The following is a 25,992-nucleotide window of genomic DNA, read 5'->3' on the forward strand; positions in this document are numbered from 1 at the left end:
TCAAAACTCTATTAAAAAACTAAAAATAAAAAAATCTCCTGGGAAAGACAGTATCACTCCAAAAATGCTTAAAGAACTACCATATTCAGCTTTAAAAAGTATCTTATTTATTTTCAATAGTATGCTTCGACTTGGTTACTTCCCAACAGCATGGAAATCGTCAGAAATCGTCATGATTCCCAAACCAGGAAAAGATCCAAAACTAGTCAAATCTTACCGTCCAATAAGTTTGCTCTCCATACTCTCCAAAATGTTTGAGTCAATCTTATTATCAAAAATAATACCTCACATTGTTGCGCACAATATTATTCCTGTAGTGGAATTCTGTAACTCATTTTTTGACTTACCGACAAAAATCGGTAAAATTGAAATGCTTATAATTTCGGTAATTAACGACATTTTTCGGTAAGTTAACATCCAAACTCAAGCTGACGCTAAGTTCTACCGATAACAACAGTGTTGTTAACTTTATTCATGCTTTTCATTCATAATTTTGCGTTTTTATGTTACCGACATTTGTCGGTAACTAAAAAAATGTGTTACAGAATTCCACTACTGACCACCAATTTGGTTTTCGCAAACGTCATAGCACTATCGAACAAGTACATCGTATTGTCACAAATATAAGAACAGCTTTTGAGAAAAGGGAATTCTGTTCTGCTTTATTCATTGACATATCCCAGGCATTCGACAAAGTTTGGCACCAAGGCCTCTTATACAAAATATGCGGTGTTTTGCCAAATAATACACATAAAATTCTGCACAGTAACTTGGTAGACCGTTCGTTCGTCGTTAAATGTAATGGGGTATATTCTTCATCGATGAAAATAACCGCAGGAGTCCCACAGGTTAGCATATTGGGACCCATCCTATATGTCATATTCACAGCAGATATGCCCACTACCAACGACACGGTAACGTCCACTTTTGCTGACGACACTGCATTCATTAGTGTTCACAAAAATTCAACAGTTGCATCTAATCAACTTCAGAGTCATATAAATTTTTTAGAACCCTGGCTCAACAAATGGAGAATTTCAGTTAATGCAAGCAAGTGGACACACGTAACATTTACCCTCCGGAGTGAATATTGCCCGTCAATTAAAATATTCAACGATCATGTACCACAAAAAGACCACGTTAAATACCTTGGGATTCACCTAGATCGTAGATTAACATGGCGACATCATATTGACTCCAAGCTAACGCAAATCAAACTGAAAACTAGCCAACTACAATGGCTCATCGGTCAACGATCTGCACTTTGTCTCGAGTATAAAGTTCTTTTATATAAATGCGTGATAAAACCAATTTGGACATATGGTATCCAACTTTGGGGTACTGCAAGTTCTTCAAATATTAGCAGGTTACAAAGAAGACAATCATGCATACTTCGTTCAATCTTAGGTGCGCCTTGGTATATAAGAAACTCGAATATTCACAAGGATCTAAACATGTCAACCGTTGAAGATGAAATTAAGAGATACTGCCAAACTTACATAAACAAGCTAACCGCTCATCCTAATAACCTGGCTCGCCAACTACTAAGATTCGAAGGTCATATTCGCTTAAGAAGACGAGAAACTCTTAGCTTAAGTTAGCTATTGCTAAAGCCATATACAACTTGATAACAAACAACGTCACTTGAGAAATCACATGGGATGCTTGCATCGGCAAAATCTCATTAGTTACACTAGGTTAAGATTTGATCACATATTGTTATTTTCAATACATTGAAAGATTCAATAATAAAACTAAAAGTACAAAAAAAAAAAAAGATAAATTCCTAAATAAAATATTAAAGTAAATATTAAACATAAAATGCTTATTATTTTTTGTTTTCTGCTTTTTTTTTCAAAATAGTCTGGCTTAATCCAATTGTTGTTTTAATTTTTTAAAACAACTAATTTGTTAGTGGAAAAAGTTTGGCATTGTTCGCCAAGGGGTAAGGCAAGGAAGACTACTTTCGATCCACGCCACTGGATCTCATCAGTTCCCTTGTTTCTTGTTTTTGGATATTCTCCACCGAAGTTATTTTTCAATAGCTTTTTCAACAAGAAACTTTTTATACCCAAACATCAATCGTCAGCTCGAAGTATAAAGGTGAACAAAGAAAAAACTTCAATGAGACGTTTTTCTTTGGCAACCTAACACAACTCCGATGAAAGTGTTTGCGAATCAAACCAAACTTTTTCCACTGCTATGTGTCGTTGAATTTCGACGAATGCACATAACAAAATGTCGTTGGTAGCTTGTCGCAGCCAACCATACAAACGGTGCCAGTGTTAGTCGAATCGAACAGTGGTGGCGTCGTTTTTTATTGGGATATCTAATATAATAATAATAATTGTTCCACAAACATCCCAGACGGGACAGGGGATATCTAATACAATTTTGTTATTTCAAAATAGTCTGGCTTAATCCCATTGTTGTTTTATTATTTTAAAACAACCAATTTATTAGTGGAAAAAGTTTGGCATTGTTCGCCAAGGGGTAATGCAGGGAAGACTAGTTTCGATCCACGCCACTGGATCTCATCAGTTCCCTTGTTTCTTGTTTGTGGATATTCTCCACCGAAGTTATTTTTCAATAACTTCTTCAACAAGAAACTTTTTATACCCAAACATCAAACGTCAGCTCGAAGCATAAAGATGAACAAAGAAAAAACTTTAATGAGAAGTTTTTCTTTGGCAAACTAACACAACACCGACGAAAGTGTTTGCGAAACTAAGCAAACGTTTTTCCACTGCTATGTGATGGTGAATTTCGACGAATGCACATGACAAAATGTCGTTGGTAGCTTGTCGCAGCCAACAATACGAACGGTGCCAGTGTTTCTCAAATCGATCATTGATGGCGCCGTTTTTTATTGGGATAGCTAATACAATTTTGTTTTTTTTTTTCAAAATAATCTGGCCTAATCCCATTGTTCTTTTATTATTTTAAAACAACTAATTTATTAGTGGAAAAAGTTTGGCATTTTTCGCCAAGGGGTAAGGCAGGGAAGACTAGTTTCAATCCACGCCACTGGATCTTAACAGATCCCTTGTATCTTGTTTGTGGATATTCTCCACCAAAGTTTTTTTCAATAACTTCTACTTGTTGGTCAAATTAACGTAGCTATGGGTATTTATTTGCATATAGTTTTTGCATAATTCGACTTTTTTAAGGCGCAATATCCCTGCAACCGCTAGTCAAAAAATTTCTTTAAATATACTGAAGTGTTTTGCTCTTTTGTTTGTGTTGCAGCATCATCACAGCAAAAAATAAAGAATATCACAAAGAAATCCCAACATAAACTTACGTTTTTCGTTGAAAAATACTTTATTTAGATTTTATTGGAAAGCTGTGATTTATACAATCCAAAGCCTAAAACGCATTTTATATTTGCATTTAAACCAGTTATTTTGGGAATTAACTTATTTGATACAGATGTTCTATGAAATTGACAACTTAAATGAATCATGTAGGGCAACTTCTGTAGTATTTGTTTAAAGCGTGTAAAAAGTGTCACATCAGCCAATCAACAAATTCGTTGAATGTGAAGAACATATTTTTTTCGTTCTGCATGCTGGTAATATGCTGAGGATTCAAAACATAATTTGGCCGTGGAATAAATGTGTTATAGATACGTTATTTGCCTATCTTTATATAAAGGGCTAAGGGCCAGAACAGAATCAATCGTAGCTTGCTTCCCAAATGTCAAATTATAAAGGAATGCCAGAACCTCTTTACAAATCCGCCTGCGTTCTTCCTTAGGAGGCTCTGACATTCTTTTATAATTTGACATTTGGGAAGCAAGCAAAGCAAGCGAGGATTGATTCTGTTTCTACCTTAATGGAGACTGGCTGAATCATGGATTAAGCGTCAAAGTACTAAAATGTATGGGATGTCAATCACATTATATTTTTATTATTTTCTAATAACTAAATTATTTGTCTATGAAACTAAAAATAATAATTTTCAATATCGAAAAAATAAAAAATGTTTTTCACTGGTATAAAGAAAAAATAGTAATTGACCGTAATTTACTAACGCCAAGTTCGAAACTTATTTTCATAGAGGTTTCCATATTAGCATCCTTCTTCACATGCTTCCGGCAGAGTAAATGTTCGTACCCAATTTTGAAACGGTTTTGGACGAATGTTAATATCTGCTTTTCTGACACTGTTGGCTTAAATGCAGAAATATGCAACCATTTTCTGCTAGGTATAACGTAAACATCATTATCTTCGTTTTGACCAACGACAATTAACTTTTTACGCTTGTTTCTCTTATTTGATACCTTTACCCAATTATAATCGTTTTCTGGATTACTAGATATATCTCTATACTCCGTATTCTCAGATAAAGCATAAGAGGACATTGCTCTGAGTGGCTTTCTTGAGTGGATAGACAAATAATATCATAATCATTTACATTGACTATGTTGTTATTGTTAGCAGCACTGAAGGTAGAAACAGAATCAATCGTTGCTTGCTTCCAAAATATCAAATTATAAAGGAATGCCAGAGTCTCTTTGCAATTCCGCCGGCGTTCCCCAATATAATTTCATTTCATTTTCAGTTCATTTATTCATAATAATTAGGCCTTAAAAACAAAGTTATTTCAATCATGTATGGCATTATATGAATACATATTTTATATATAAAACTTAAACTCTACAAATGTATGTATCATGGGTGAAACTCCATATATTCTTCTAACAACGCCGTATGCCACTATCAAGAGTGAGATTCCAGTTTATTGCAAATAACTAATAATTTTACTTTTGAAAGCAGATATAGTTGGTGTAAAATGTATTTCCTTAGAAAGAGTATTGCATTGCGAGAAAATAAAATTTTGGACAAACCAATGTTTTCAATCGTAATGACGATCCAAAACAAAAGTTTGATGTTAGGCATTGCGGAGATGCATTTTTAAACACTTTATAAGACATTAGCAGTAATCTTACTTTTAAGAAGCTATCAAACGAGCAACCTAGGAAATCAAAAACATACTGCGTCACATGATCATTGGGACGTAGTCCATACACATATCGAATTATTCTATTAAAGCATCGTCTTTGACATGTTAAATTTGTTATTGCTGTACCTGAATAAACCTCCAACCCATATAAAATAATTGGCATTAAGAGGGAACGGGCCAAAATCCTTCTCATATTTAGGGACAGGTTGCAGGGAATTCCATATAGTCGGTGTAGACCAAAGCTAATTCTTGATAAAATGTGATTTATAGGAGTATAAAATGTGATTTATATAACCTTTGATCAACATAAATTCCTGGGGTTTTCATGTGGTCAACATACTCGATTAAATTGCCACCTATTGTGATATCAGGTATGTCACAAAAAGCTGCGTTAAATACCATAGCTTTATATTTTGCTATATTTGAATGTTATTTTGAGAGACATTTGAATGTTATATATTAAATCGTCTACATTATCTTTAGTAGAGGAAAAAAGCATTTGTAAATCATCTGCATACAAATGGATGCTTATATCCTATGGCGTACCAAATATGTCGTTTATATATAAACTAAATAGCAAGGGTCCTTAAACTGACCCCTGCGGTTCTCCTGTTTCCACAATCTTCACTCATGAAACTGTATTTTGAAACTTCACGAAATGTTATCTCCCAAATAAGAAAGTCTTTATTAAAGCATATGAACTTTTTGAAAACTGGAAGGTGTTAAACAATTTGTTTAATAATAGATCATGAAAACTGCTTCGAAGGCTCTGCTCAGATCTAATGTAATTAATATAGAAACTTTTTTGTGGTCGGTTTCCGTCTCACTTCGTCAGTTAAAATTTTGTCATTAAAGTTGTAGTATTGAAATCTTTCCTGAAACCCGACTGAAATGTTGATATTCTTCCTGATACATTCTGACTAACAATAATTTTTTATTTATTAAAATCTCGAGGACTTTTGAACATACTTGCAGAATACTTATTGACATGAAATCAGAACAGCTGCTCGGTCTACGATTTTTGGGAATCGGAACCACTCTTGCAATCTTCCACAAATCAGGATATGAATTTGTCATTAAAATATAATTATAAATATGCACTAAATGCCTTGTAATTAATGGATATATGCTCTGGAGAAATTTAGGGGATATACCGTCCACACCAGTAGCGTTTGATTTTATGATATGCAATGAAGTCCACAAGTCTTAATCATCTACTGATTGAAAGTAGAATTTATTTATATTATTTCTCTCTGAGTTTGACAAGATTAGAGCAGATGCATTACTAGGAGGGTGAAGGAGAAAACAATTATTAAATTTTTCAACATCCACTTGTTCACCAAGTTCATTAGCACACTCAGTTACACCTAAATTTCTAATTTCTCTCCACCATCCCAAATTAGACCCTGACTCAAATTAATTCTGAAAATTGGCATTTCTGCGTTTTCTGATAATAGATTTCAGTTTATTCCTATATTTACAGTGAATGTTCCACGTGTCATTGCACTTATTCTCCATGAACGCCCTGTAAGCCATGTCCCTCTTCTCTTTCGCTAGTAATATAGCAGGCTCTTTCATCCAAGTCATTGTTTTTCGCTTAAATACTCTTTTAATTGGGAATGTCGGTCAAATAGATCAGAAATTCTTGCATTTAATACTTCTACTTTATAATTTATGTCTGCGCTATAGTAGATTTCGCTAAAGTCCATTGCACAGTCCTCAAAACTAACCGAACTATAATCTCAGACATATTTTACTTTTTCTCTTACATCACCGTTGATTGCTACTGGTATATATATTAGTGCGTGATATGGAAATTGAAATTGCTTAATATTCAGAACTAAATTTCTATTAGATACTAAAAAGGTATAAGACACCAACTAATAACATAATCCTTTCTGTAATTTCAATTTCAACTAGTTTCTCCTCCATAAGATCATGCACAACTTTAGATTTAAATTTCTCATTTACATACATACACACACTTCCTCCCCTTCTTACAATCCTATCATTTCTGAAAATCTTGTAACCATCGATTTTCACAGCTCAATCTAGAGTACAATTCTTTAACCAGGTTCCGATATTCCAACAAGGAAAGGTTTAGTGATAATGACCCCCATATTATCATTCATAATATTTATACAGGGAATCAAACCATACCCATGATTCATAAAAATACAATTAAAACTAAAGCTAGATATTATATTTTTCTTATCATTTTCCATTTTATTTGCATGTATTGCTCGCAAAAAAAATAAAAATAATGTAAAAAGCATATCAATTTAAATTTTTAACCGGCAGACATAATACATGGTTATAAAGATACAATATATTCGCATACAACAAAAAGCATCTTGTTTGCAATCTAGATATTATCATCATTCATTTTATCGCTTTGGACAGTCTTCTCAGACCCATCGGGCAGCACCAACTTTGCCTCAGGAACAACCAAGTTTTTAATGTGGTATTTAACAATTTGTTTATCTTACTGCAGTTTTCTGCACCAAAATTGAAGCTTAGCAGCGAGTGGTGTAATATGGTCATTGATGTAGACCCTAGAAGTTATATCGGTATCTGTGATCTGGTTCAATTGCAAATTTCTTTTTCTGAAATATTCTTTAATTATTTCATCCCTCTTTCTTATAGAATTAAACTTGATCAAGGCTACTTTTTACTCCTAATACATAAGTTGATGTCATATGGCTCGAACTTCACCCCAAGTACCCCACAAATCTTCTCAACAACAGTATATAATTCACTACTCGCAATCTCAGCTTGCAGGCCACTTATTAAGAAATCTCCTCTGTTGATTTGCTTGTGCAAATTATTGTTCTCGATTACAAGTTTTTCGATTCTTGTATTTGTAATTTCTTCAAACTTCTCATCTCTAGAAACACAATTACTGATGTCATCCTTTATAGATGATAGTTGCGTCAATACATTGTCACTAAGAGGCTTAGAGATATTTTCTATTTTTTTCTTCTAAGCTATCCAATTTCTTATTTACACCAGTGGATTTTCGCGTTCCAGTTTCATCACAATCGTTGATAATTCGAACCGGTTTGTTCATGCATATCCCACACTGAAAAACCATCGCTCCTTCACTCTTTTTTATCATTTCTAACAGCGTCATATTAGGGATATTGTTAGGAGCGCAAGCAATATGATATTGATGTTTGCAAAATTAACATTTAATATTGCTATGGTCGCAGTCTCTATTATATTCTCGACACAACATTTTTATTATTAAATTACTTATGAGTTAAACTTATTTTAAATTAATGAAGTTTGCTTATTTTTATTTTTTATGTCTTTATCTTATTGTTTTGATGTTCGGCAGTTTTTTCCTTCTTAGTTATATGACTCTCTATTTTTGTTACTTGTTTTATGTTCCTTTTTCTTGTTATCGTTACTTTTTTAGTTTTCTTTACCGAGCAGATCTTTTTGTTTTGAGAAATGTGTGTGCATGAGATACTTTTGACAATTACACCTTGTTGTATTTATTTTATTTTCTTTTGTTTCAAAATAGTCACTCAATTCAAAACAAAATGCAGGTGACAGTATAAGAGAACTCTGTTTTCTTTATTTGTTAATCGTGGTAATTTCTTATAGAATTTAAGAGTGATTTGATACAGGATGTTTTGGCAGTTTATGGAGTTGTTTTTTTGTTTGTTTTTTTTTTATCTTCTCTTTCGCACCTTTTTATCTCACACAAATTACCCCTTGTTGTATTTATTTTATTTTCTTTTTGTTTCAAGTGGAGTCTCAGTTCAAAGCAAAATGCAGATGACAGCATAAGAGAATTCTGTTTTCTTTTCGTTTATCTCGCAAAAATTATGAAGTGTACGACGAACAAATTATATTTATTTTTTTATTTATTGTTTTCAACAATTACGGGAGATATTTTATATAACATCGCATCTTTATCACTAATTCTTTAAGTCAATTTACTTTTTACACATCACAAAATAAGTAAGTTCTTAGAAATTTATTTTTTCCACGAGCGAATAAAAATTACGTCTATTCAAGTGCCATACTCTCTCTCTCTCTCCAATCCAATTTGACGTTTGAAATCAAAGCAAGCAATGAGCTGATTCTGTTTCTACCTTTAGTGGTGCTAACAATAACAATATAGTCAATGTAAATGATGATATTACTTGTCTATCCACTCAAGAGCAATGTCCTCTCACGCTTTATCTGAAAATATGGAGTATAGAGATATATCTAGTAATCCAGAAAACGTCACGGCCTTACCGGACGACGAAAGACCAGTAGGTGCATTTACAACAACACTACTACATTGAACTGCATTGGATAACACTTCAAAATTAGTGACAATTGGTTGTTTTTTCGTTATTATTCTTTTTGCTATGTTCGTTGCTCCCAGCAGGAGCAGGAATAGAGGCGAGATTATGAGTTAAGTATTATCTCTGACAAAATAAGTAGAAATTCTAGCTCCCTTTGTGCTCTCATTTATAAATAATTTCCCCAAAAATTTGAACTCTTTCACCTCAGCAGAGAGTGAACAGACACCACCAAACAATCATTAGATGTTTAAGGCAATCCTCGCAATTAAACACAATATTTTATGTTTGTGAATAACGTTAAAAATCGATTGATCACTAATTTCGGTACAAAATTAATGTAAGTTTGAATTGCAATAGCTTAAAGCGCTTCGCGCACAAGTTTTTAAGGGGAGAACGCATTATCACGTCCGTACAGAAAGGCAATTTTCAATTTAATTCTTAACATCGGCACATTTTTATAGTTATTCTAATTTTTGTAAATAATATCAATGGTGTAGTATAGGATAGAGTGGGCCCGCTCCACTTTCATCCTCTTCTTATTGCTTCTACTAATTCTCATTCTTTTACCCTTTTACCTATCTTATGTAGAACTACTTCGGCGATGCCTGGAACACTTTCGATTTTATCATTGTCTTAGGAAGTTTTATTGACATCGTTTACAGTGAAATCAAAACAAAAGAACAGGCACTGGCTACATGCGACGGGCAAACATGTAATAGATCTAAGGTAAGTTAATATTCTGCCGAGAAGTTTTAATAACTGTCTTCCATTTTAGGGAGGCTCCACTTTAATTTCTATTAATTTTTTTCGGCTATTTCGCGTTATGCGATTAGTTAAGCTATTGAGTAAAGGCGAAGGAATCCGGACGTTACTATGGACATTTATAAAATCATTTCAAGCTCTTCCCTATGTAGCGCTTTTAATCGTAATGCTGTTTTTCATTTACGCCGTTATTGGCATGCAGGTAAGTACACACAGAAAGAAATGTCCTCCCTAACATATGTATGTCCCAAACATATTTTGCAGCAAACATATATTTGTTTGCAAGCAGTCCCAAACATGACAACACCTTTCATCAAGCAAAAGAATACTGGTTTTTCTGAGAGATTAAAAAAAAACAATTTTGGTGAGTTTTTGTTTTTGTTGACTAACAACCACCACACACCAAAAAAGCAGAGACAAATTTTGCTGCTTTTTTATTTATTAATTCTTTTATTTTGTAATATTGTAACTTGCCGTTTCTTCTAAAGATTTTCACTGTAGTTGTTATCTACAGCATAGTAGAACAACATGAATCATATCGCTCATTTACTCAAAGAGTGACATAACTCAAGAAATGCGTTTTCTGATTAAGCTATTTTTATTTTTTCCACGACTGCTGCTTTAACTTGTGTCAAATTTTCATGCTGATATCTCTAAAACCCGACGAGCTACAGCCCATTTACTACAAGTTTCGAATAATTCAACAGAAAAGTTTTCTGAGTTTATGAAGCACTAAAGTACTTCAAATCATGTTTGATCTTGCACAGAAATTCAGCACTGATATATGGCTAGCTGTTTGCAAAATATGGTCCAAGTAGTTATTTCAATTTTTGTATAATAATCTTTTTTAATTGTAAAATCACATTTCAATCGCCAACTTAAAACGCGTTTGTCTCCAAACGGGATTTTTTGAGATGTGTCACTCTTTGAGTAAATGAGCGATATGTACATACATGTTGATTCTACCAGCGCTAGTTTGAGATATTAGATGTTGCCTTTATATTAAAGAAATTACAAATTTTTAGTTGCGAAGTATTTGACTATACAAACTCTGTTTTTCGACACCAAACGCACTGTAGTTGTTTGGTTTCTCGGTTTGTCCATTAACTAACAACAATTGTTGCGACAGCGGTAGTTGTTCTGTATGTGTGGTTTGTTAAAAAAATCTCAATGTTATCCTGAGACGATGATGGGGGTTGTGTTGTGCTTTGTTGAATAACAGCCCAGCAAAGCAATCATAGCGACATCGTAACGAAATCGGAACAATGCACATGCACACAGCTCTGTATTATAAAACAGCATTCCGCAGCTGCGAGAGCCCTTTTGTTACTCTCCTTGACCAAAATAATAAAAAATATGTTCTAACATAAAAAATATGTTGGTACACAAACATATTAAATTAAGATATGTTACAAAATGTTGCAAACATGTATTTGTTTGTACACAAAAAAATATGTTTGGATCCAAACATATTTCTAACATATATTTTTCTGCGTGTAGTTTTACCAATAAAAGTTGACAACGCTGCTGCCATCGTTGTTATGATTTGTTAATAACACCAATTACAGGCATTTTAATCTAACCCAGTTTTGTCGGTTACCAAAATACGAGTCATATGCAAACATGATATAAAATTACTTAATACAAGCGTTTTCGTTATCATGACAATATTCCCCATATGGTAGTGGCGTAGCATTTCCTTGATTACAGTCATACTTCACATTTTTATGTACTTAACAATAAAAATTTAAGAAATAGTATCGAATATGTTTGAGTTAGGGCGAACACCTATTTCATAAATGCAGTAAAGTAAATATATTGGATACCCCTATATTTACATAATGTAATTTCTGTATTTACGATGAGTTGTAATATGTTATGGATTGTGTTATTATAATTCTTTTTTTTCTAACAATCAAAACAAGCACATCATTTACGTACACGTTGTCTTCACGCTCCCTCGTCGAAAGTACTTTCTCTGGGTTGATAAGAGAGAAATAATAAAGAGATGAAAATGTTTTTATTAATTAGATGAGATGAGATTTTTACCAAGTAATATGTATTAGGCATTCAAAGTATGTAGGTAGAGGTTCGACACGCAAGTTATATCGAATAACAAGCACTGCTAGCCGTGGAGAGTTAAATGCTATGGGCATCATTATCCGAGACGTACGCACAAAAATACACACAATAGTTGCAAACTAATTTCATGCTATTTAGCAAAAGGCATCAAAAATAAAAATAATAAATATGTAAATTGTGTGTGTAATTGTTGCTAAATTTTACTGAATGCAGAGGAATGCAATATTTGTTTTAGTTAAGCTTATTACTGTTTTCATTTTACTTAATTGTTTCCAATTCAATTCAAATTATACTTGTGACTTTACAAAAATCGACAAGATAAATGATTGGGTTATTTTGAAGTACTGGTAATTCAAGTCGATCGGAGCAAAATTGGCTGAAATATGACAGTTCAAAGTAAAGGTCACGTTGTGTTATTTTTATTATTTATTATACCTTACAATTGGTTACCTGTTGTGAGTTGTGCGAACTATGTGTAGAACTAACTGATATTAATAATAGAGTACGTCAACTTGAAAAGGTATCAGATGAAACAACTACCCTTAATGCCTATATTGCGGACATCAGAATGCAACTGTTGAGGCAGGAAAACTAGCACGTTGCATCTAAAGTTCGAGTTAACGAAACATCTTTCCAAAAAACGATGACTTGTAGTATTTCAAAACATTTTTAACAATGCCTGGAGTTAAATACATACACCGACTGCAATACAGGAATAACACTAAGAAACACAGTTCTCCCGATGGTATAATTCTTGTTCAGTTTATGTCGCCATATGACAAGAATTTTTATCTAAAGTCGGTATCATACAAAAAACTACATAATATTGTTCGGTTCCTAAAATCAATTGGGTTTGAATCCGACGCCCAATCCTACATCAATGAAAAAATGTCAAACACAAATTTTCAATACCTCCAGGATGCCATTCATCTAAAGAAAAAAGGCCACATAGAAGCTGCATACACATTTCATGGTCTTGTTTTTTTAAGCGTAAAGACTGCGATGTGCCGATATGCATATTTCATCATAAAATACTCGACGAGTTTCAAAGTCTTGACGGCGTGTCCAGAACAGAGTTTTAGTCCTAGCCACATTCCTGATGTCTGGAACAAGTTTTCAGTTTCCATTACACTTATGTTTCTTATCTATTATTATACCCTCCACCATATGGAGGGTATAATTAAATTTGTCATTCCGTTTGTAACACATCGAAATATTCGTCGGAGACCCTATAAAGTATATATTATTAATCAGCATACAATTCTAAGTCGATCTAACCATGTCGATCTGTCCGTCCGCCTGTCTGTTGAAATCAAGATACAGCTCGCAATTTTTAAGATAGAGAGTCAAAATTTGGTACAGAAGCTTTTATTGCTTTCAGGATAGTTGGTATTGAAAATGGGATATATCGGTCACCGTTTTGATATAGCCCCCATAGAACGGTACCTCCCGATTTTCGGTATTTTTGTGGTTTTAGTATCATTATCTAAACAAAAGGGCTGAAATTTGGTATTTAGTCATCGTTGGGTGTATAAAACTTTCCACCTGAAATTTGTTGGTATAGGTCCACGCTTTCACATAGCCCCCATAGAACGGTACCTCCCGATTTTCGGTATTTTGAAGATTGTGGCCACAATAATCCGCCGAAATGGCTGAAATTTGGTACTTAGTCTTGGTCGGATGTATAAAACTTTCCCCATAAATTTGCCGGTATAGGTCCACGCCTTCATATAGCCCCCATAGAACGGTACCTCCCGATTTTCGGTATTTTGAAGGTTATGGCCACAATTATCCATTTAAATGGGTGAAATTTAGTACTTAGTCTTCATTGGGGGTATAAAACTTCCCCCCAGAAATTTGTCGGTATAGGTCCACGCCTTCATATAGCCCCCATAGAACGGTACCTCCCGATTTTCAGTATTTTGTAGGTTGTGGCAACAATAATCCACCAAAATGGCTGTAATTAGGTACTTAGTCTTCGTTGGGGGTATAGAACTTCCCCCAGGAATTTTTCGGTATAGGTCCACGCCTTCATACAGCCCCCAAAGAACGGTACCTCCCAATTTTCGGTATTTTAAAGGTTGTGGCCACAAGAATCCACCGACATGGCTGAAATTTGGTACTTAGTCTTTATTGGGGGTATAAAACTTTCCCCCAGAAATTTGTCGGTACATGTCCATGTCTTCATATAGCCTCCATAGAGCGGTACCTCCCGAATGTGGTTATTGTGAAAATTAGTCACATTTTTTACCGAAATTTATTTGTCTTCTTCATACTCGAAGGGAAATTGTTCCATTTTACTTCAATACAAATCGTGTAGGAGGGTATAACAAGTTAGGCCCGGCTGAACTTAACGCCGTTCTTACTTGTTTTTTTTACTTTTTCTTATTTCTCTCCAATCACACATATTTTGTTTTTTGATGTCATTTTTAAAATCTTTACTTTGGCACTTATCTTCAACCGTGTTGCTGATGACTATTTGTCGTTTTCTCCTATTCTATTAAATGATTCGAATCGATAAAGATAACAGATATTCCAACACGCTACAAAGACTCTAGTAAGAATACTTACAAAGCAAAGAAATTGTATTAAGATTTGTCATATCAATTCCCAGATTTTACTAAATAAACTGGATGAATTTCAGTACATATTTGAAAGTTAGGATATGGACGTAATCTGTATATAAGAAACTTTCTATCTAATGGTTTATTAATCTTGAAAGGGTATTACTTGTATAGATCAGATAGGGAAAGTCGCGGAGGAAGCGTCGCAATATACACAAAAAATACACTCAAAGCTAAGTTTACACTAAAATCTGAAGTCGGTGATTGCATCGAATATGTATTTGTTTAACTTGCATTTAACCTAAATATCATTTTGAAAAACTTATATTTGCACAGTCTGACAGAGGAGGGAAGTTAATTCCCCTTAGGCGACGCATGGAGGGGTGAAATCTCAAAAAACGGAGATTAATTCAATAATTCAAATGAAGTTCAGTTTTTCGTATAACCTTTATTAGATGATTATAGGGTATAAAATTGTACGTCTCCAACCGAACTGTCACCATCACATGTTGCTTTTTTTTCAGAGTTACACGTTGTTAAAGTCGAAGAATTTTTAACAATTTTAAAAATAACAAAAAAATTTAAATTTTCTTGTGTTTAAAGTGTAATATGTTTCTTTCTGTGCATCAATAGTGGCCATTTTAGAATGGAATCGTCAATTTCAAGTAGTTATCAGAATTTTAGAAAAATATAATTATAGCAAAAGTAGTTAAGAAACATATTCAAAATTAATTTAAAATGTATCCATATTTTCCCTATTTTGGAAAAGTATATAGAGTATTAAAAAAGTAGCGCGATAATGATAATTTTGTATTTTAGTCCTGAGTGTTCTCTTTCGAAATCAACATAAAACTCGTGCCGTTTTTTGCCGTTATTTTTTATAGAAGAAATGGTGAAAATAGTCATTCATTAAAAATCTGGGAATTTTGAACATAGTATATTTTGTAGTCGTTATTGGAGCTATGATTGTTATTTTTATGTTGTATTTGTTCTTTAGCATTGTGTTATTTGTATTTACTCTACGCTATTATGGATCGTCAGGGTGATATTGTTCTTGGAAATTCATGATAATTTCTTTTCAGAAAGTAGTCCTTTTTATGCACATAGGACCACTGAATATACTTTTCACAAACTAAGAAATATATTTTGCTGTATCCTTATTAGGGTACCACTATAATAAACTGTTTAACAATAATGTTTACGATATCTATTCCAAAATTTGTAAAAATTCTCCTAAAGGAATGGGCAAGATCTTCAAAATATGTTAAATTTGACTGCTGCTGTGTATGGAGGTTATACCAAAGCGAGAATATATGGGGACGATGTTTCGTAAAAATAATTTTAATCCCTTCAAAATGCACGATTTACAATTTAAGCAACTTTAATTTCAATATATAGTTAAAATGTTCAAAAACCCCAACATTTGACTGTACCTTTACATGGGGGCTATACGAAAACATTGACCTATTTTGAAAAATGTTCCCACGATGAGTTCTTTGGCACTCAGAAATATAAATCCTAATTTGCAGAAAAATATACTAAAAAATGTGGTCAATACCCTCGAAATACATAAAAGCGGGAGATACCCTTATATGGCAGCTACATTAAAAGATTGACCTAACATTATAATTCATTGCCAAATATTAGTTTAAGCAATAATTGAAAATATTAGAAGATTTAAGCCAACTCAAATAAGAAATGTAGAAAAAACCTTATAAAAAATTCCTATTTTTATGGTACCCATTTATGAGGGCTTCGAAAATACCTCTCCAATCCCTTAATATGCACCATAACTGTGTTCCATTATATTGATTGAGGCGTAAACATTCCAAAAATATTAACATTAGATCACCCAAATGCTTCCCTGAATTAATCTCCGTTTTTTGGGATCTCACCCCACTGCGCGACGGAACCTTGTGTCGGAACGACAATATTATATTTCAACTCCTCGTCTTTGGAATACGTTCCCAAATAATATACAACTCATCAGCAACGCTTCTATTTTCAAAAAAGTCTGCTCAGTTTTTTAAACTGAGAAATAATTTTTTGATACTGTCAAAAGTTAACGGTATTATTTATTTATTTTTTGGTTTTTTCTCCCATATATGCATTTGTTTAAAATTATATCAACAATCTTTTATTTTTTGTCATTTTTTAACAATCGCAATCCTCGGAATGAAATCGTATCATTACTTAAATCAACATCCGGCAAAAAGGGGCACACGTGCCCTTGACGAGAATAACAACAGAACAACCACCACTCAGTCTTCATTCAGAAGCCAATGAAGAATGTTCTGTTGTCGGTTGTTTCAATGATTTTTTATTTTAGCAATGCATTAACGCTGTTTGTGGAGGGAGCGAGAGAGAGTCGTATGCGTGAGGCCGCAAACAATGCGTTTGTATTGGTGCCGATATCTGACTTAAATTTAATATTGTTCTATATCTATAAATCTACACTATATATATAAGATTTTAATTTTATTGTGTACATAAATGGATACAAAAATAAATAAATAAATACAAATAACGAACAACTAAATAAATAATTAAATAAACAAATTCTAGGGACGTTTTGTGAATAAAGCAAGAATGTGAAAATAATTAAAACAAAATTCAGTTCAAATCTTACTAGAATCTACTGGGGAATATTTTGACCGATTTTAGGGATATATGGACATGGCGGTTAGTTTGCATGTTCTGTATTATCTCAGATGACAAAAGCAATTTTAGGGATCACAGCTGGTGCAATTTTAAAATTATCCTAGGCCACAATGTAAACTATGTTAAGAGACAAATAATTATGCCGCTAAATGGCCTTAATTGGAGTAATGCATGGTAGAATAATAAAAGTTAATCGCATCTCAAACATATAGGTAAATACCACTATGTATGTCCAATACAGAACAACAATAATACTTTTTAAAAATAAAACGAAAACAACAATAACAAATAATTAAAAAGCATAAAATAATATTTGTGTCTTAGTTGAAGGAAACCGGTGTATACGTTTGCGGTGTATAAGTTATTCATTATCGTCAGCCCTTGCTGCAGAATTTCTTGTTTAATTTTACAGGTGGATGCTTTTTTGATTTTTTCACATTGGCAAGTGACAATTTATCACTTTTTTGACTATATTTTCTCGTGTGCACCTCATTACAACTGTTTCTAAGTAGCAACAACAATAAATGATGCAGCATCAATATAAAAAACAAAAATGGTTTACTATGTACTAAAATATACATAACAATTAAACCCACTGTGTCAAATGAAGAAAATAACCACTAAACGGGGTCTTCAGTATTCTTCAATAAATTGGACAACAGCCACGCAAATTCCAACTGCAACAAAAACAAATCATTCTGCTTCAAAGCTCACATCAACTGAAACAAAAGCAAAATAATTCACAGAATCTATTGACAATTGGGAAATAGTTAACATCGCCACTTAAGGAACGGCAGCAATAACAACTATATGCCGAGGAAGAGCTACATGGCAGCTGCAAACATTGGCAATAATGTTGGAACAAATCAACAATATTCTAAGCTGCCAAGTTCTATGTTCGTTATTTGAGTAGCGCCAACGCTTCCAACAGTTCAAAGTCAAGGCCTTCAAATATGCAACTTGCCTCACAAATGATAAAATCCGGCTCAACAATTACCCCTGTATAATTTCTGGCCTGCTACGAAAAATCATTAGAGACCTCTAAGATTGAAGTTATTTGCCTATAGCTAAGCTTATACTTCCCCCTAAGAAAGCCATAGCTATAAATCATTAAGGCTATGTTTTAGGGCCACATCGACATCACCTCACCAAATTGAGGAGATTGAAAAATATAATTACCGCTTCCATTACCTTTGTTATAAATAAAAAGACCCTACATGTAAAAGCGCGAAATATTGGGCGTATAGCCCCCATACCAAAATTCATATCTCGACGGGATAAGGCAATTTTAAAATGTGTGTCCTCCCGTCCATTTTAAATTGTAATCAAACTCCAGGCCGTAATCGTCACAAATTGTATGAAGGTCGGGTTCAGACCAGTAGAGACCCCTATAGTTTTTGGTGATGATGGCAAAATATTAAAGGGATGAAATAGATCAAAAACCAAATTTTAATCCAATTTTTAGTCGCATTAATAGTCTGATCGGGGTAAAATTGTAAGTAAGGTCTTAGGTTACGACAAGGAAGAAGCATACAATTTACCACGAAGATCAGATAATATTTTGCGGGTTAACTGGACCCTTTTGTGTGAAATTTGGTAAAATTGTTAATATAATAACACTATCTTTGTTCTAGTAAATGTGTATTTTACCCACGTAAGTTATATTTGGAACAGGAAATGTCGACCTTAAAATTGGTGTCCATAATGTTGATGAGTTACAGCCTAATATATACAGAGATCCCACAAATTTCAAATATAATTTTTGATCCATATTTTAAATTCTGTGAGACATATTCCGTAAAATTACGAAAACCAAACTTGAAACCCATCTCTTGAAATCTCCGTTAACGCAAATTACATCAATGTAGAGGTAATATACTGGAACTACTGTCTAACATACAGTCCCTTGCATAATTATTTTGACAAAACTTACATTTGTCTTAAGGGGTTATGGCCACTTACAAATTTTACAAAATCGAAAATTTTTTATTGGATCATTTCTTTCATTCTACCTGTACTATAACAGGTAGAATAGAATATGTTGCAAAAACTTCGCGTCGATCAGATTTATTATGTTTTGTATGTAAGATCGAAGTTTGAAACGCGGTTTTCTCAAAATAGCATTTTGGAATGCGGTGCCCCGGTAGCTCGGAAACAGATGATCCGATCTTCAAATGTTTAAAAAAACTACAGATTTATGGCCAAAAACTATCAATTTTTTAGTTAAAAACTAAATAATTTTTTTTTTAAATTAATATTTTTTATTTTATTGAAGGTTTTTCTTCATCTCCATTCACTTCTCCATTTATTATAATGTATATAATTGTTCCACAAACATCCCAGAAAGGGACAAGGGAGACTTCTCTCATATCAATGAGTGCACCCCGATTCATATTTTTGCTCAATGATATGGGACCTACTATTTATCGCCGAGTCCGAACGGCGTGTATAAAGACACCACTTTGTAGAAAAGTTTTACGTGGCTGAAATACTGAGGAAATGTCGCCAACATTACTGAGGGGTATTTTTCAACCGTTGAAAAGTGTTTGATGTTGCCTAGCCGGGGAATCGAAACCACGACCTTCAGCGTGCAAAGCGGGTGTGTATACCATTGCACCACGGTGGCACCCTTCTCCATTTATTACCTTAGTATAAACAATGTTCATATGTATGTGTTGCATCAAATGTTTATTTATAGATGTAAGGTTTTTAAACCATCTCTTTATGTACAAATTTTTTGATTTAAGCAAGATATGCATTTAATAAAATAATAATAAAAAACAATATTTTTTAATTCCGTTTCGCTTAAGTACAAGATCATTTGGTTTTTAATGATCCCATAAAAACATATGTGATCGGTTTATTCGTTTTCGAGCTACAGTGGGTATCGCGAAATGCTTTACTTAAAGTAATGTTTCGTAGGCGACTATTTGTCAGAACAGTTAGCAATATTTTTCAGCACAAAAAATTCCGAAAGTTTGCAATCAATAAGTGGCCATAACCCCTTTAAAGGCATATAATTATTGACAGAATTCATAAAACAAGATATTAACAGCTTCTTCTTTGACCTCCTAGCTAATTAAAATTAATGGATCAAAGGAATTCCATCTTAATCTTATTAGGTAAGCGGATGTTTAAATAGGGAGGCAATAACAAAACAGCATAAATATTTTGAGACGTCATAATTATTTTACTTTTGGTACTTAATCGTAACTTTTGTTACCAAAATTATTTTCTTCAGCTAGAATATTAGCAAATAATAACTAAATTATTAACATTTAAGTAAAAACGTTCTTGACTGTTATAGATTTGCAAATAAAATAGGGAGTGTTGGTGTGAAAAGTTGTAACGACATTTATAATGACCGTTCCGGTGATAAATGTAGCTAATGATTAGATATTGCAGCAGTTATCTGTTTATTTTGTAACGAATAAATATAAAATACTGAAAATCCTGTAAATATGATCAATCTAGGCAGAAAATTTGAAATTACACACGTTGCTCTCGTAGAGCAGAATTACAAATCTAATCCTATGCACACAAATCCACATCTTCTGAGCAAGTTCGAATTCAACACAAGTTCTCTGTTCAGACTAGAACCTCTAAAAATTAAAAAAAAAAACATTATTTGAAGTCACATTTTGCTATTCCACTCGGTTGATAAGGCATAGCTACAAAAATTGTCAATTAGATTTTGAATAAAAATCATTTACTCCCCACAATCATTGTGGCAGAGCATATTGTGAACTAAACATACATAGTCCATCTTAAAATACACTTTTCAGTAAGCTTGAGTCGAGAAACCACCAAAAAGTTCTTTGTGAAAAAATGTCCTTATGATGCTATTCCATGCCCAAATGATCCCAGGCATCAGAATATACTGATCTTCCATTTAAAATACAGCGATGTTTAATTTTTATCATTAATGCTGTGAATTATAATGAACATTTTGACACTTTGAACAATCTTTCATAACAACGTGGTAGTAAACTGATCGAAGAGTTATGTATTCATTTGCAGAACACTTATACTATGGTAAGGCTGGAGCACGCTTGAAGCGTATTTATGGTTCAACCTAAAGTTATTTCCTTCGAATTGTACATTTGTAAGAGAAAAAATGTTTCTACTCTCATAAAAAAGTCGAAACCCGCAAATTATTCCGAGATAATGTGAGAAAACCATCATGTTGTTTAATGATAAATTTCTTTGAAAATGCCAGATATGGGTATTTCTGGAGGAAATAATGCTGGATTTACTGCTGTGGTTTGGATAAGAAAATATTCCGTGGATTTCGAAATATTTTCCTCTCGTTTGCAGTTAAGGCAGGATGGAAAGAAAAAGAAATAAGACACGCGTATAAGTGACCTGTAAAGAACAGTATTGGTTCTTTATTTAGTTTTTTCAAATTTGGATATTTGAACAAAGCGCTTACCGAATTTGAACAAAGCGCTTGGGTGCCACCGTGGTGCAATGTTATGCACGCCCGCCTTGCACGCAGAAGGTCGGGGGTTCGATTCCCCGGCCAAGCAACATCAAACATTTTTCAACGGTGGCAAAATACCCCTCAGTAATGTTGGCGACATTTCCTGAGTATTTCAGCCTTGAAAAACTTCTCCATAAGTGGTGTCTTAAGACACGCCGTTCGGACTCGGCGATAAACAGTAGGTCCCATATCATTCAGCTAAATATGAATCGGGGTGCACTCATTGATATGAGAGAAGTCTCCCTTGTCCCGTATGGGATGTTGTGGAACAATGTTTGTTGTTATGCTTACGGAATGAACAACAATAATGGTTGACGATTTGGTAACAAGTGTTTATTAAAATGCAATTACAAAGGCAATTAGAAAATGCAAGGAGAGAAAGAGAGTGTACATTTAGTTAGAAAATTTAGACGGAGGTCATACAAGAGACAACACTGAACAGAATTAGGCATGTCGAATTCAAATATAGAAAAAAGGAATTAGGTTTGCCAGTTTGGGAAATCCGGCGTGAACATCCCGGGCCCCCTTCAGTATCACTGCAATAAAATATACTGTTATTGTATCTTGTATTTTCTCCTTGCCTAACATAAATGGAAAGAATTTAGAATAATACCATGAATTATTAAAATCTTAAAACTAAAGAATTTTAAGTTGAACCGCCCTGTCATGGTGCTAGCAGGGTGGGAAGATCCATCGCGGAGTTGATTGGCAGCTCTCGTGCGGAATATTGCGTAAGTGGATGCATCTGGAAAGAAAGTTTGTGCTTTGTAGGAAAGAAAATAAAATAGTGCTTTCGAAGTATTGAATGAACAGAAAAGAATTTGGAACATGATCTTGAACTTGTACTTCGGAAAGAGTACAACAGTATAGGACAACCTTGTTCAAAGCGGATATTTGAATTTGTACGCTGGAAATAGCACAAAAATATGGAAAATATTTCTCTGGAGTACAATTTTTTAGTTGAACTTTGGAAGTACAACCAACTGGAAAAATGGAACTTACATTTAGTTTCTACTGGCGCAACACTTACTTTGGAAAAACACAGCTGATTGGATACGGACGTACATGTGGCTATTCGCAGGTAGAAAGGAATAATAAGCGAGGACGTTGAATGAAGCCGACAAACTGTATATCAGAGTATCGAGAATAACAGCAATCGTTACGGTCTTTGATGCAATCTGGAGTCGGTGAAGGTACTCGGAATGAACACCTAGCTGATGGTAACACACTTTTAGCATGTGGTTCGAACCGGATTGCAGCTTCTTATGAATGTGTACAACAAAGTACATCACGCCGTGTTCTGATTGCATCAGGAATTGGAAATCGACCTCGTTTATGGAAAATCAGAATTGCCCAGTACGAGTTACAAACGACAAGCAATGTGCAGGTTTGTAACTGGAATTCTTGGATTACATCATCTGGGTGGTTACTAAAATGAATTATCTGTGATGGAGTATGATTGGAGTGACGAATGTTGGGTATATGGATAACACTGTACAACATTTTTAAAGTGATCTTGTGCAAACAATTCGAACTGAGGATTTTTTGAAAGTACATACCCAAACGACAAGAAACCCTAGTTGGGTTTTGTTGGGTCAGATCCAGCTCGGATTTTATGGCCCCATCTAAACATGGTTAAATATTGAGATTTTAAAGAAATTCGGGGCTATATCTCTGAAACCAATGCGAATTTTCTTCTGACCTCTGAAGCAAATTTGTAGATGAGGACAAGAATAAAATATTTGTCTGAATAATGAACTCGAAAAACTACATTTATTGCCTCAAATTTCAAAATATATGCAAAAATTCCACAATTTTTATACATTTCGCACCGTATCTCCAAAACCGTTAATTTTTTCTGAATATTTTCTTTTGGAAAAATATTCCCTGGAATGTAATACACAACTCTTCAGAACATTTCATTGTTGTAAAATGCCTCTATGCCGTTGTTTTCAGTACATTTTTCAACGACGATTTAATAAATATGTCAATAATGTAGTGAAATCCGAAATGCGAGAATAAACTGTTGGTGTGAACTGTGTTTGAAATGCGTGTTGTAAAAGATATGATGCAAAATACCGCTGAAACAACATGAAGTAAGCATTTTAGAGTTTCAGAATGTTCTAAAGAATTGTTGAGAACTTTATTTAGAAGAGTTTTGCAAAAGGTTACTTGGTTCAACTCCCAATAGTATAGCCGATACTGACCAGAATTTCAGCAATTATGTAAAATTTTCTATATTTTATAGATTTTGATGCACTAGATGGAGTTTTTCTTATGTGGTTTTTTCAAAAGATAAGTTCTACTAGTTTAGGGCTACAATATTGCTAAAGACAGCAAGGCAAAATTCCTATTCGTTTCTAAGATAAAGGCCTGATAAATGCAAAAAAGTGTAGATTTGGCCCCGTTTTGATGAGGCCATAAAATCCGAACTGGATCTGACAGGACAAAACACTACTAGGGTTTTTGTAGTCTAAATATGTACTTTAAAAAAATGCATACTAGAAGTTGTTTGCATTTTCAGTGTTGCATAGTGTAATTAAGAGGTTTTGGAAGGACCTTAATTTTGGAGGATAGCTTGGAAAATTTGTATCACGCCAGAGACTCATATTTGGAGTCTCATTGCCGGAAAGGAACAAATACAACATGGAAACCAGTCGATATGTATTTGACGGAATATTCGCATTAGTGGCGACCGTCAGTAATGAGTAGTTGTTTTTCAAGCACAGTGGCTGAATCGGAAATCTGTCTTTAATTGGAACAAATTCTGGAAATAGTTTATCTCATTCCCAATAGTGGAGAATATGAATTGTATTTTTGAAATAGATGTGTATCGGAATGGAGTTATAGATACCCAAGAATTAAAATGTTACCTTGTGGACCAATGTATTTGGTCTTATCATACTCCAACAAGCCAGAAAAATTCACTTGCTGGAAACACAAGGAGACCTCTCGGAAGGGGAGAGTTTCTTCGGATTGTAACCATGGGGTGCAAGAACTGGATAACTAACACCGACATGGAAATAATTCTGGAATGGAGAAATGGATGTATAAGGAGACCTCTAGCTAACGGAGGGCTCCTAAGGATTGGAATCATGGAGTACAGCAACTGGATGAGTAGCACCGGAAGGAAACTCATCCAGGAGTGGAAGAATCGATACACAGGGAGACTTCTCGGAAGTGGAGGACTCCCCTGGATTGGATCGATGTAGCGCTAAGATTGGACCAGTAGCACCAAAATGGAAATCCTTCCTAATTGGAAGAATGGATGTATAAGCAGACCTCGCGGAAATGTAGGACTGCTCAGTATAGGAACAATGAAGTGCAGGAAGTGCATGAGTAACATCGGAAGGAAACTCACCCTGAAATGGAACAATTGATGCACAAGAAGACCTCTCGGAAGTGGAGGACCTCGCTGGATTAGAAGCAAGGAGTACAGGAACTAGACGAGTAACACTGGAAGGAAACTCGTCTCGGAATGAAAGAATTGATGTACCAGGAGACCTCTCGGAAATGGAGGGCTTCTCTGGATTGGAACCATGATGTGGAAAATCTGAATGAGTAACTCTGAACGGAAACTCATCATGTAATGGAAAAATAGATGTATCAAGAGGCCTCACGGTAGTGGAGGGCTCCTTTGGATCGGGAACAATACATGGAAGAACTGGATAGGTAACACCGACAGGAAAATTATTTACCAAATCAGAACCTAACAGACCACAATTGGAACTTGGAGAACATGTTAGAATGCCTTCATTGGAACAAGTGGACTGTATGAAAGAATCGGAACATTGGGCGGAGTCGCCATTCAAACAAGGATTGGAAGTTGTGGTAGGTGACTGAGTCGGTGAATAGGTGTTACCAGAATCATCGTGGAGCATAGCATGATGTCGCTTTTGATAGTGGACGCATGTGCTTGTGGAAGGACAATTGCTCACACGATGCGTTTTGGAGAAACAGTTGCAGCAAAGAACAAATTGTGTAATCTTTGCCAAACGTTGTCGTGGATCTAAGGAAATAAATAAGGGGCACTTTCGGATTGAGTGCAGAGATGATGAACATAAGCGGCATTTTGGAATAGAACATTTGCTTTTAGTAGGAGTGGAAATAGTTGAAGTACATGGAATCGTCTCATCTCGAATGCTATGTGAGGTATATGAGTTGT

The 25,992-nt window shown here is 34.2% G+C and overlaps 1 protein-coding gene across 6 annotated transcripts in view; it reads left to right on the plus strand.

The window, feature by feature from the left end:
* Window positions 1–25,992, plus strand: part of Ca-alpha1D (Ca[2+]-channel protein alpha[[1]] subunit D) — a 1,669,376-nt gene that overhangs the window by 1,538,960 nt on the left and 104,424 nt on the right. For all 6 annotated transcript variants that reach the window (XM_073958159.1, XM_073958162.1, XM_073958158.1 and 3 more), the window contains exons 20-21: window positions 9,864–10,001; window positions 10,051–10,239. In XM_073958159.1, the coding sequence (XP_073814260.1) occupies window positions 9,864–10,001; window positions 10,051–10,239 (327 nt within the window). The remainder of the gene's footprint in view (window positions 1–9,863; window positions 10,002–10,050; window positions 10,240–25,992) is intronic.

The sequence above is a fragment of the Musca autumnalis genome, unplaced genomic scaffold (genome assembly GCF_047663935.1).
Source record: "Musca autumnalis isolate F117 unplaced genomic scaffold, ASM4766393v1 scaffold_6, whole genome shotgun sequence".
Classification (NCBI taxonomy): Eukaryota; Metazoa; Arthropoda; class Insecta; order Diptera; family Muscidae; genus Musca; species Musca autumnalis.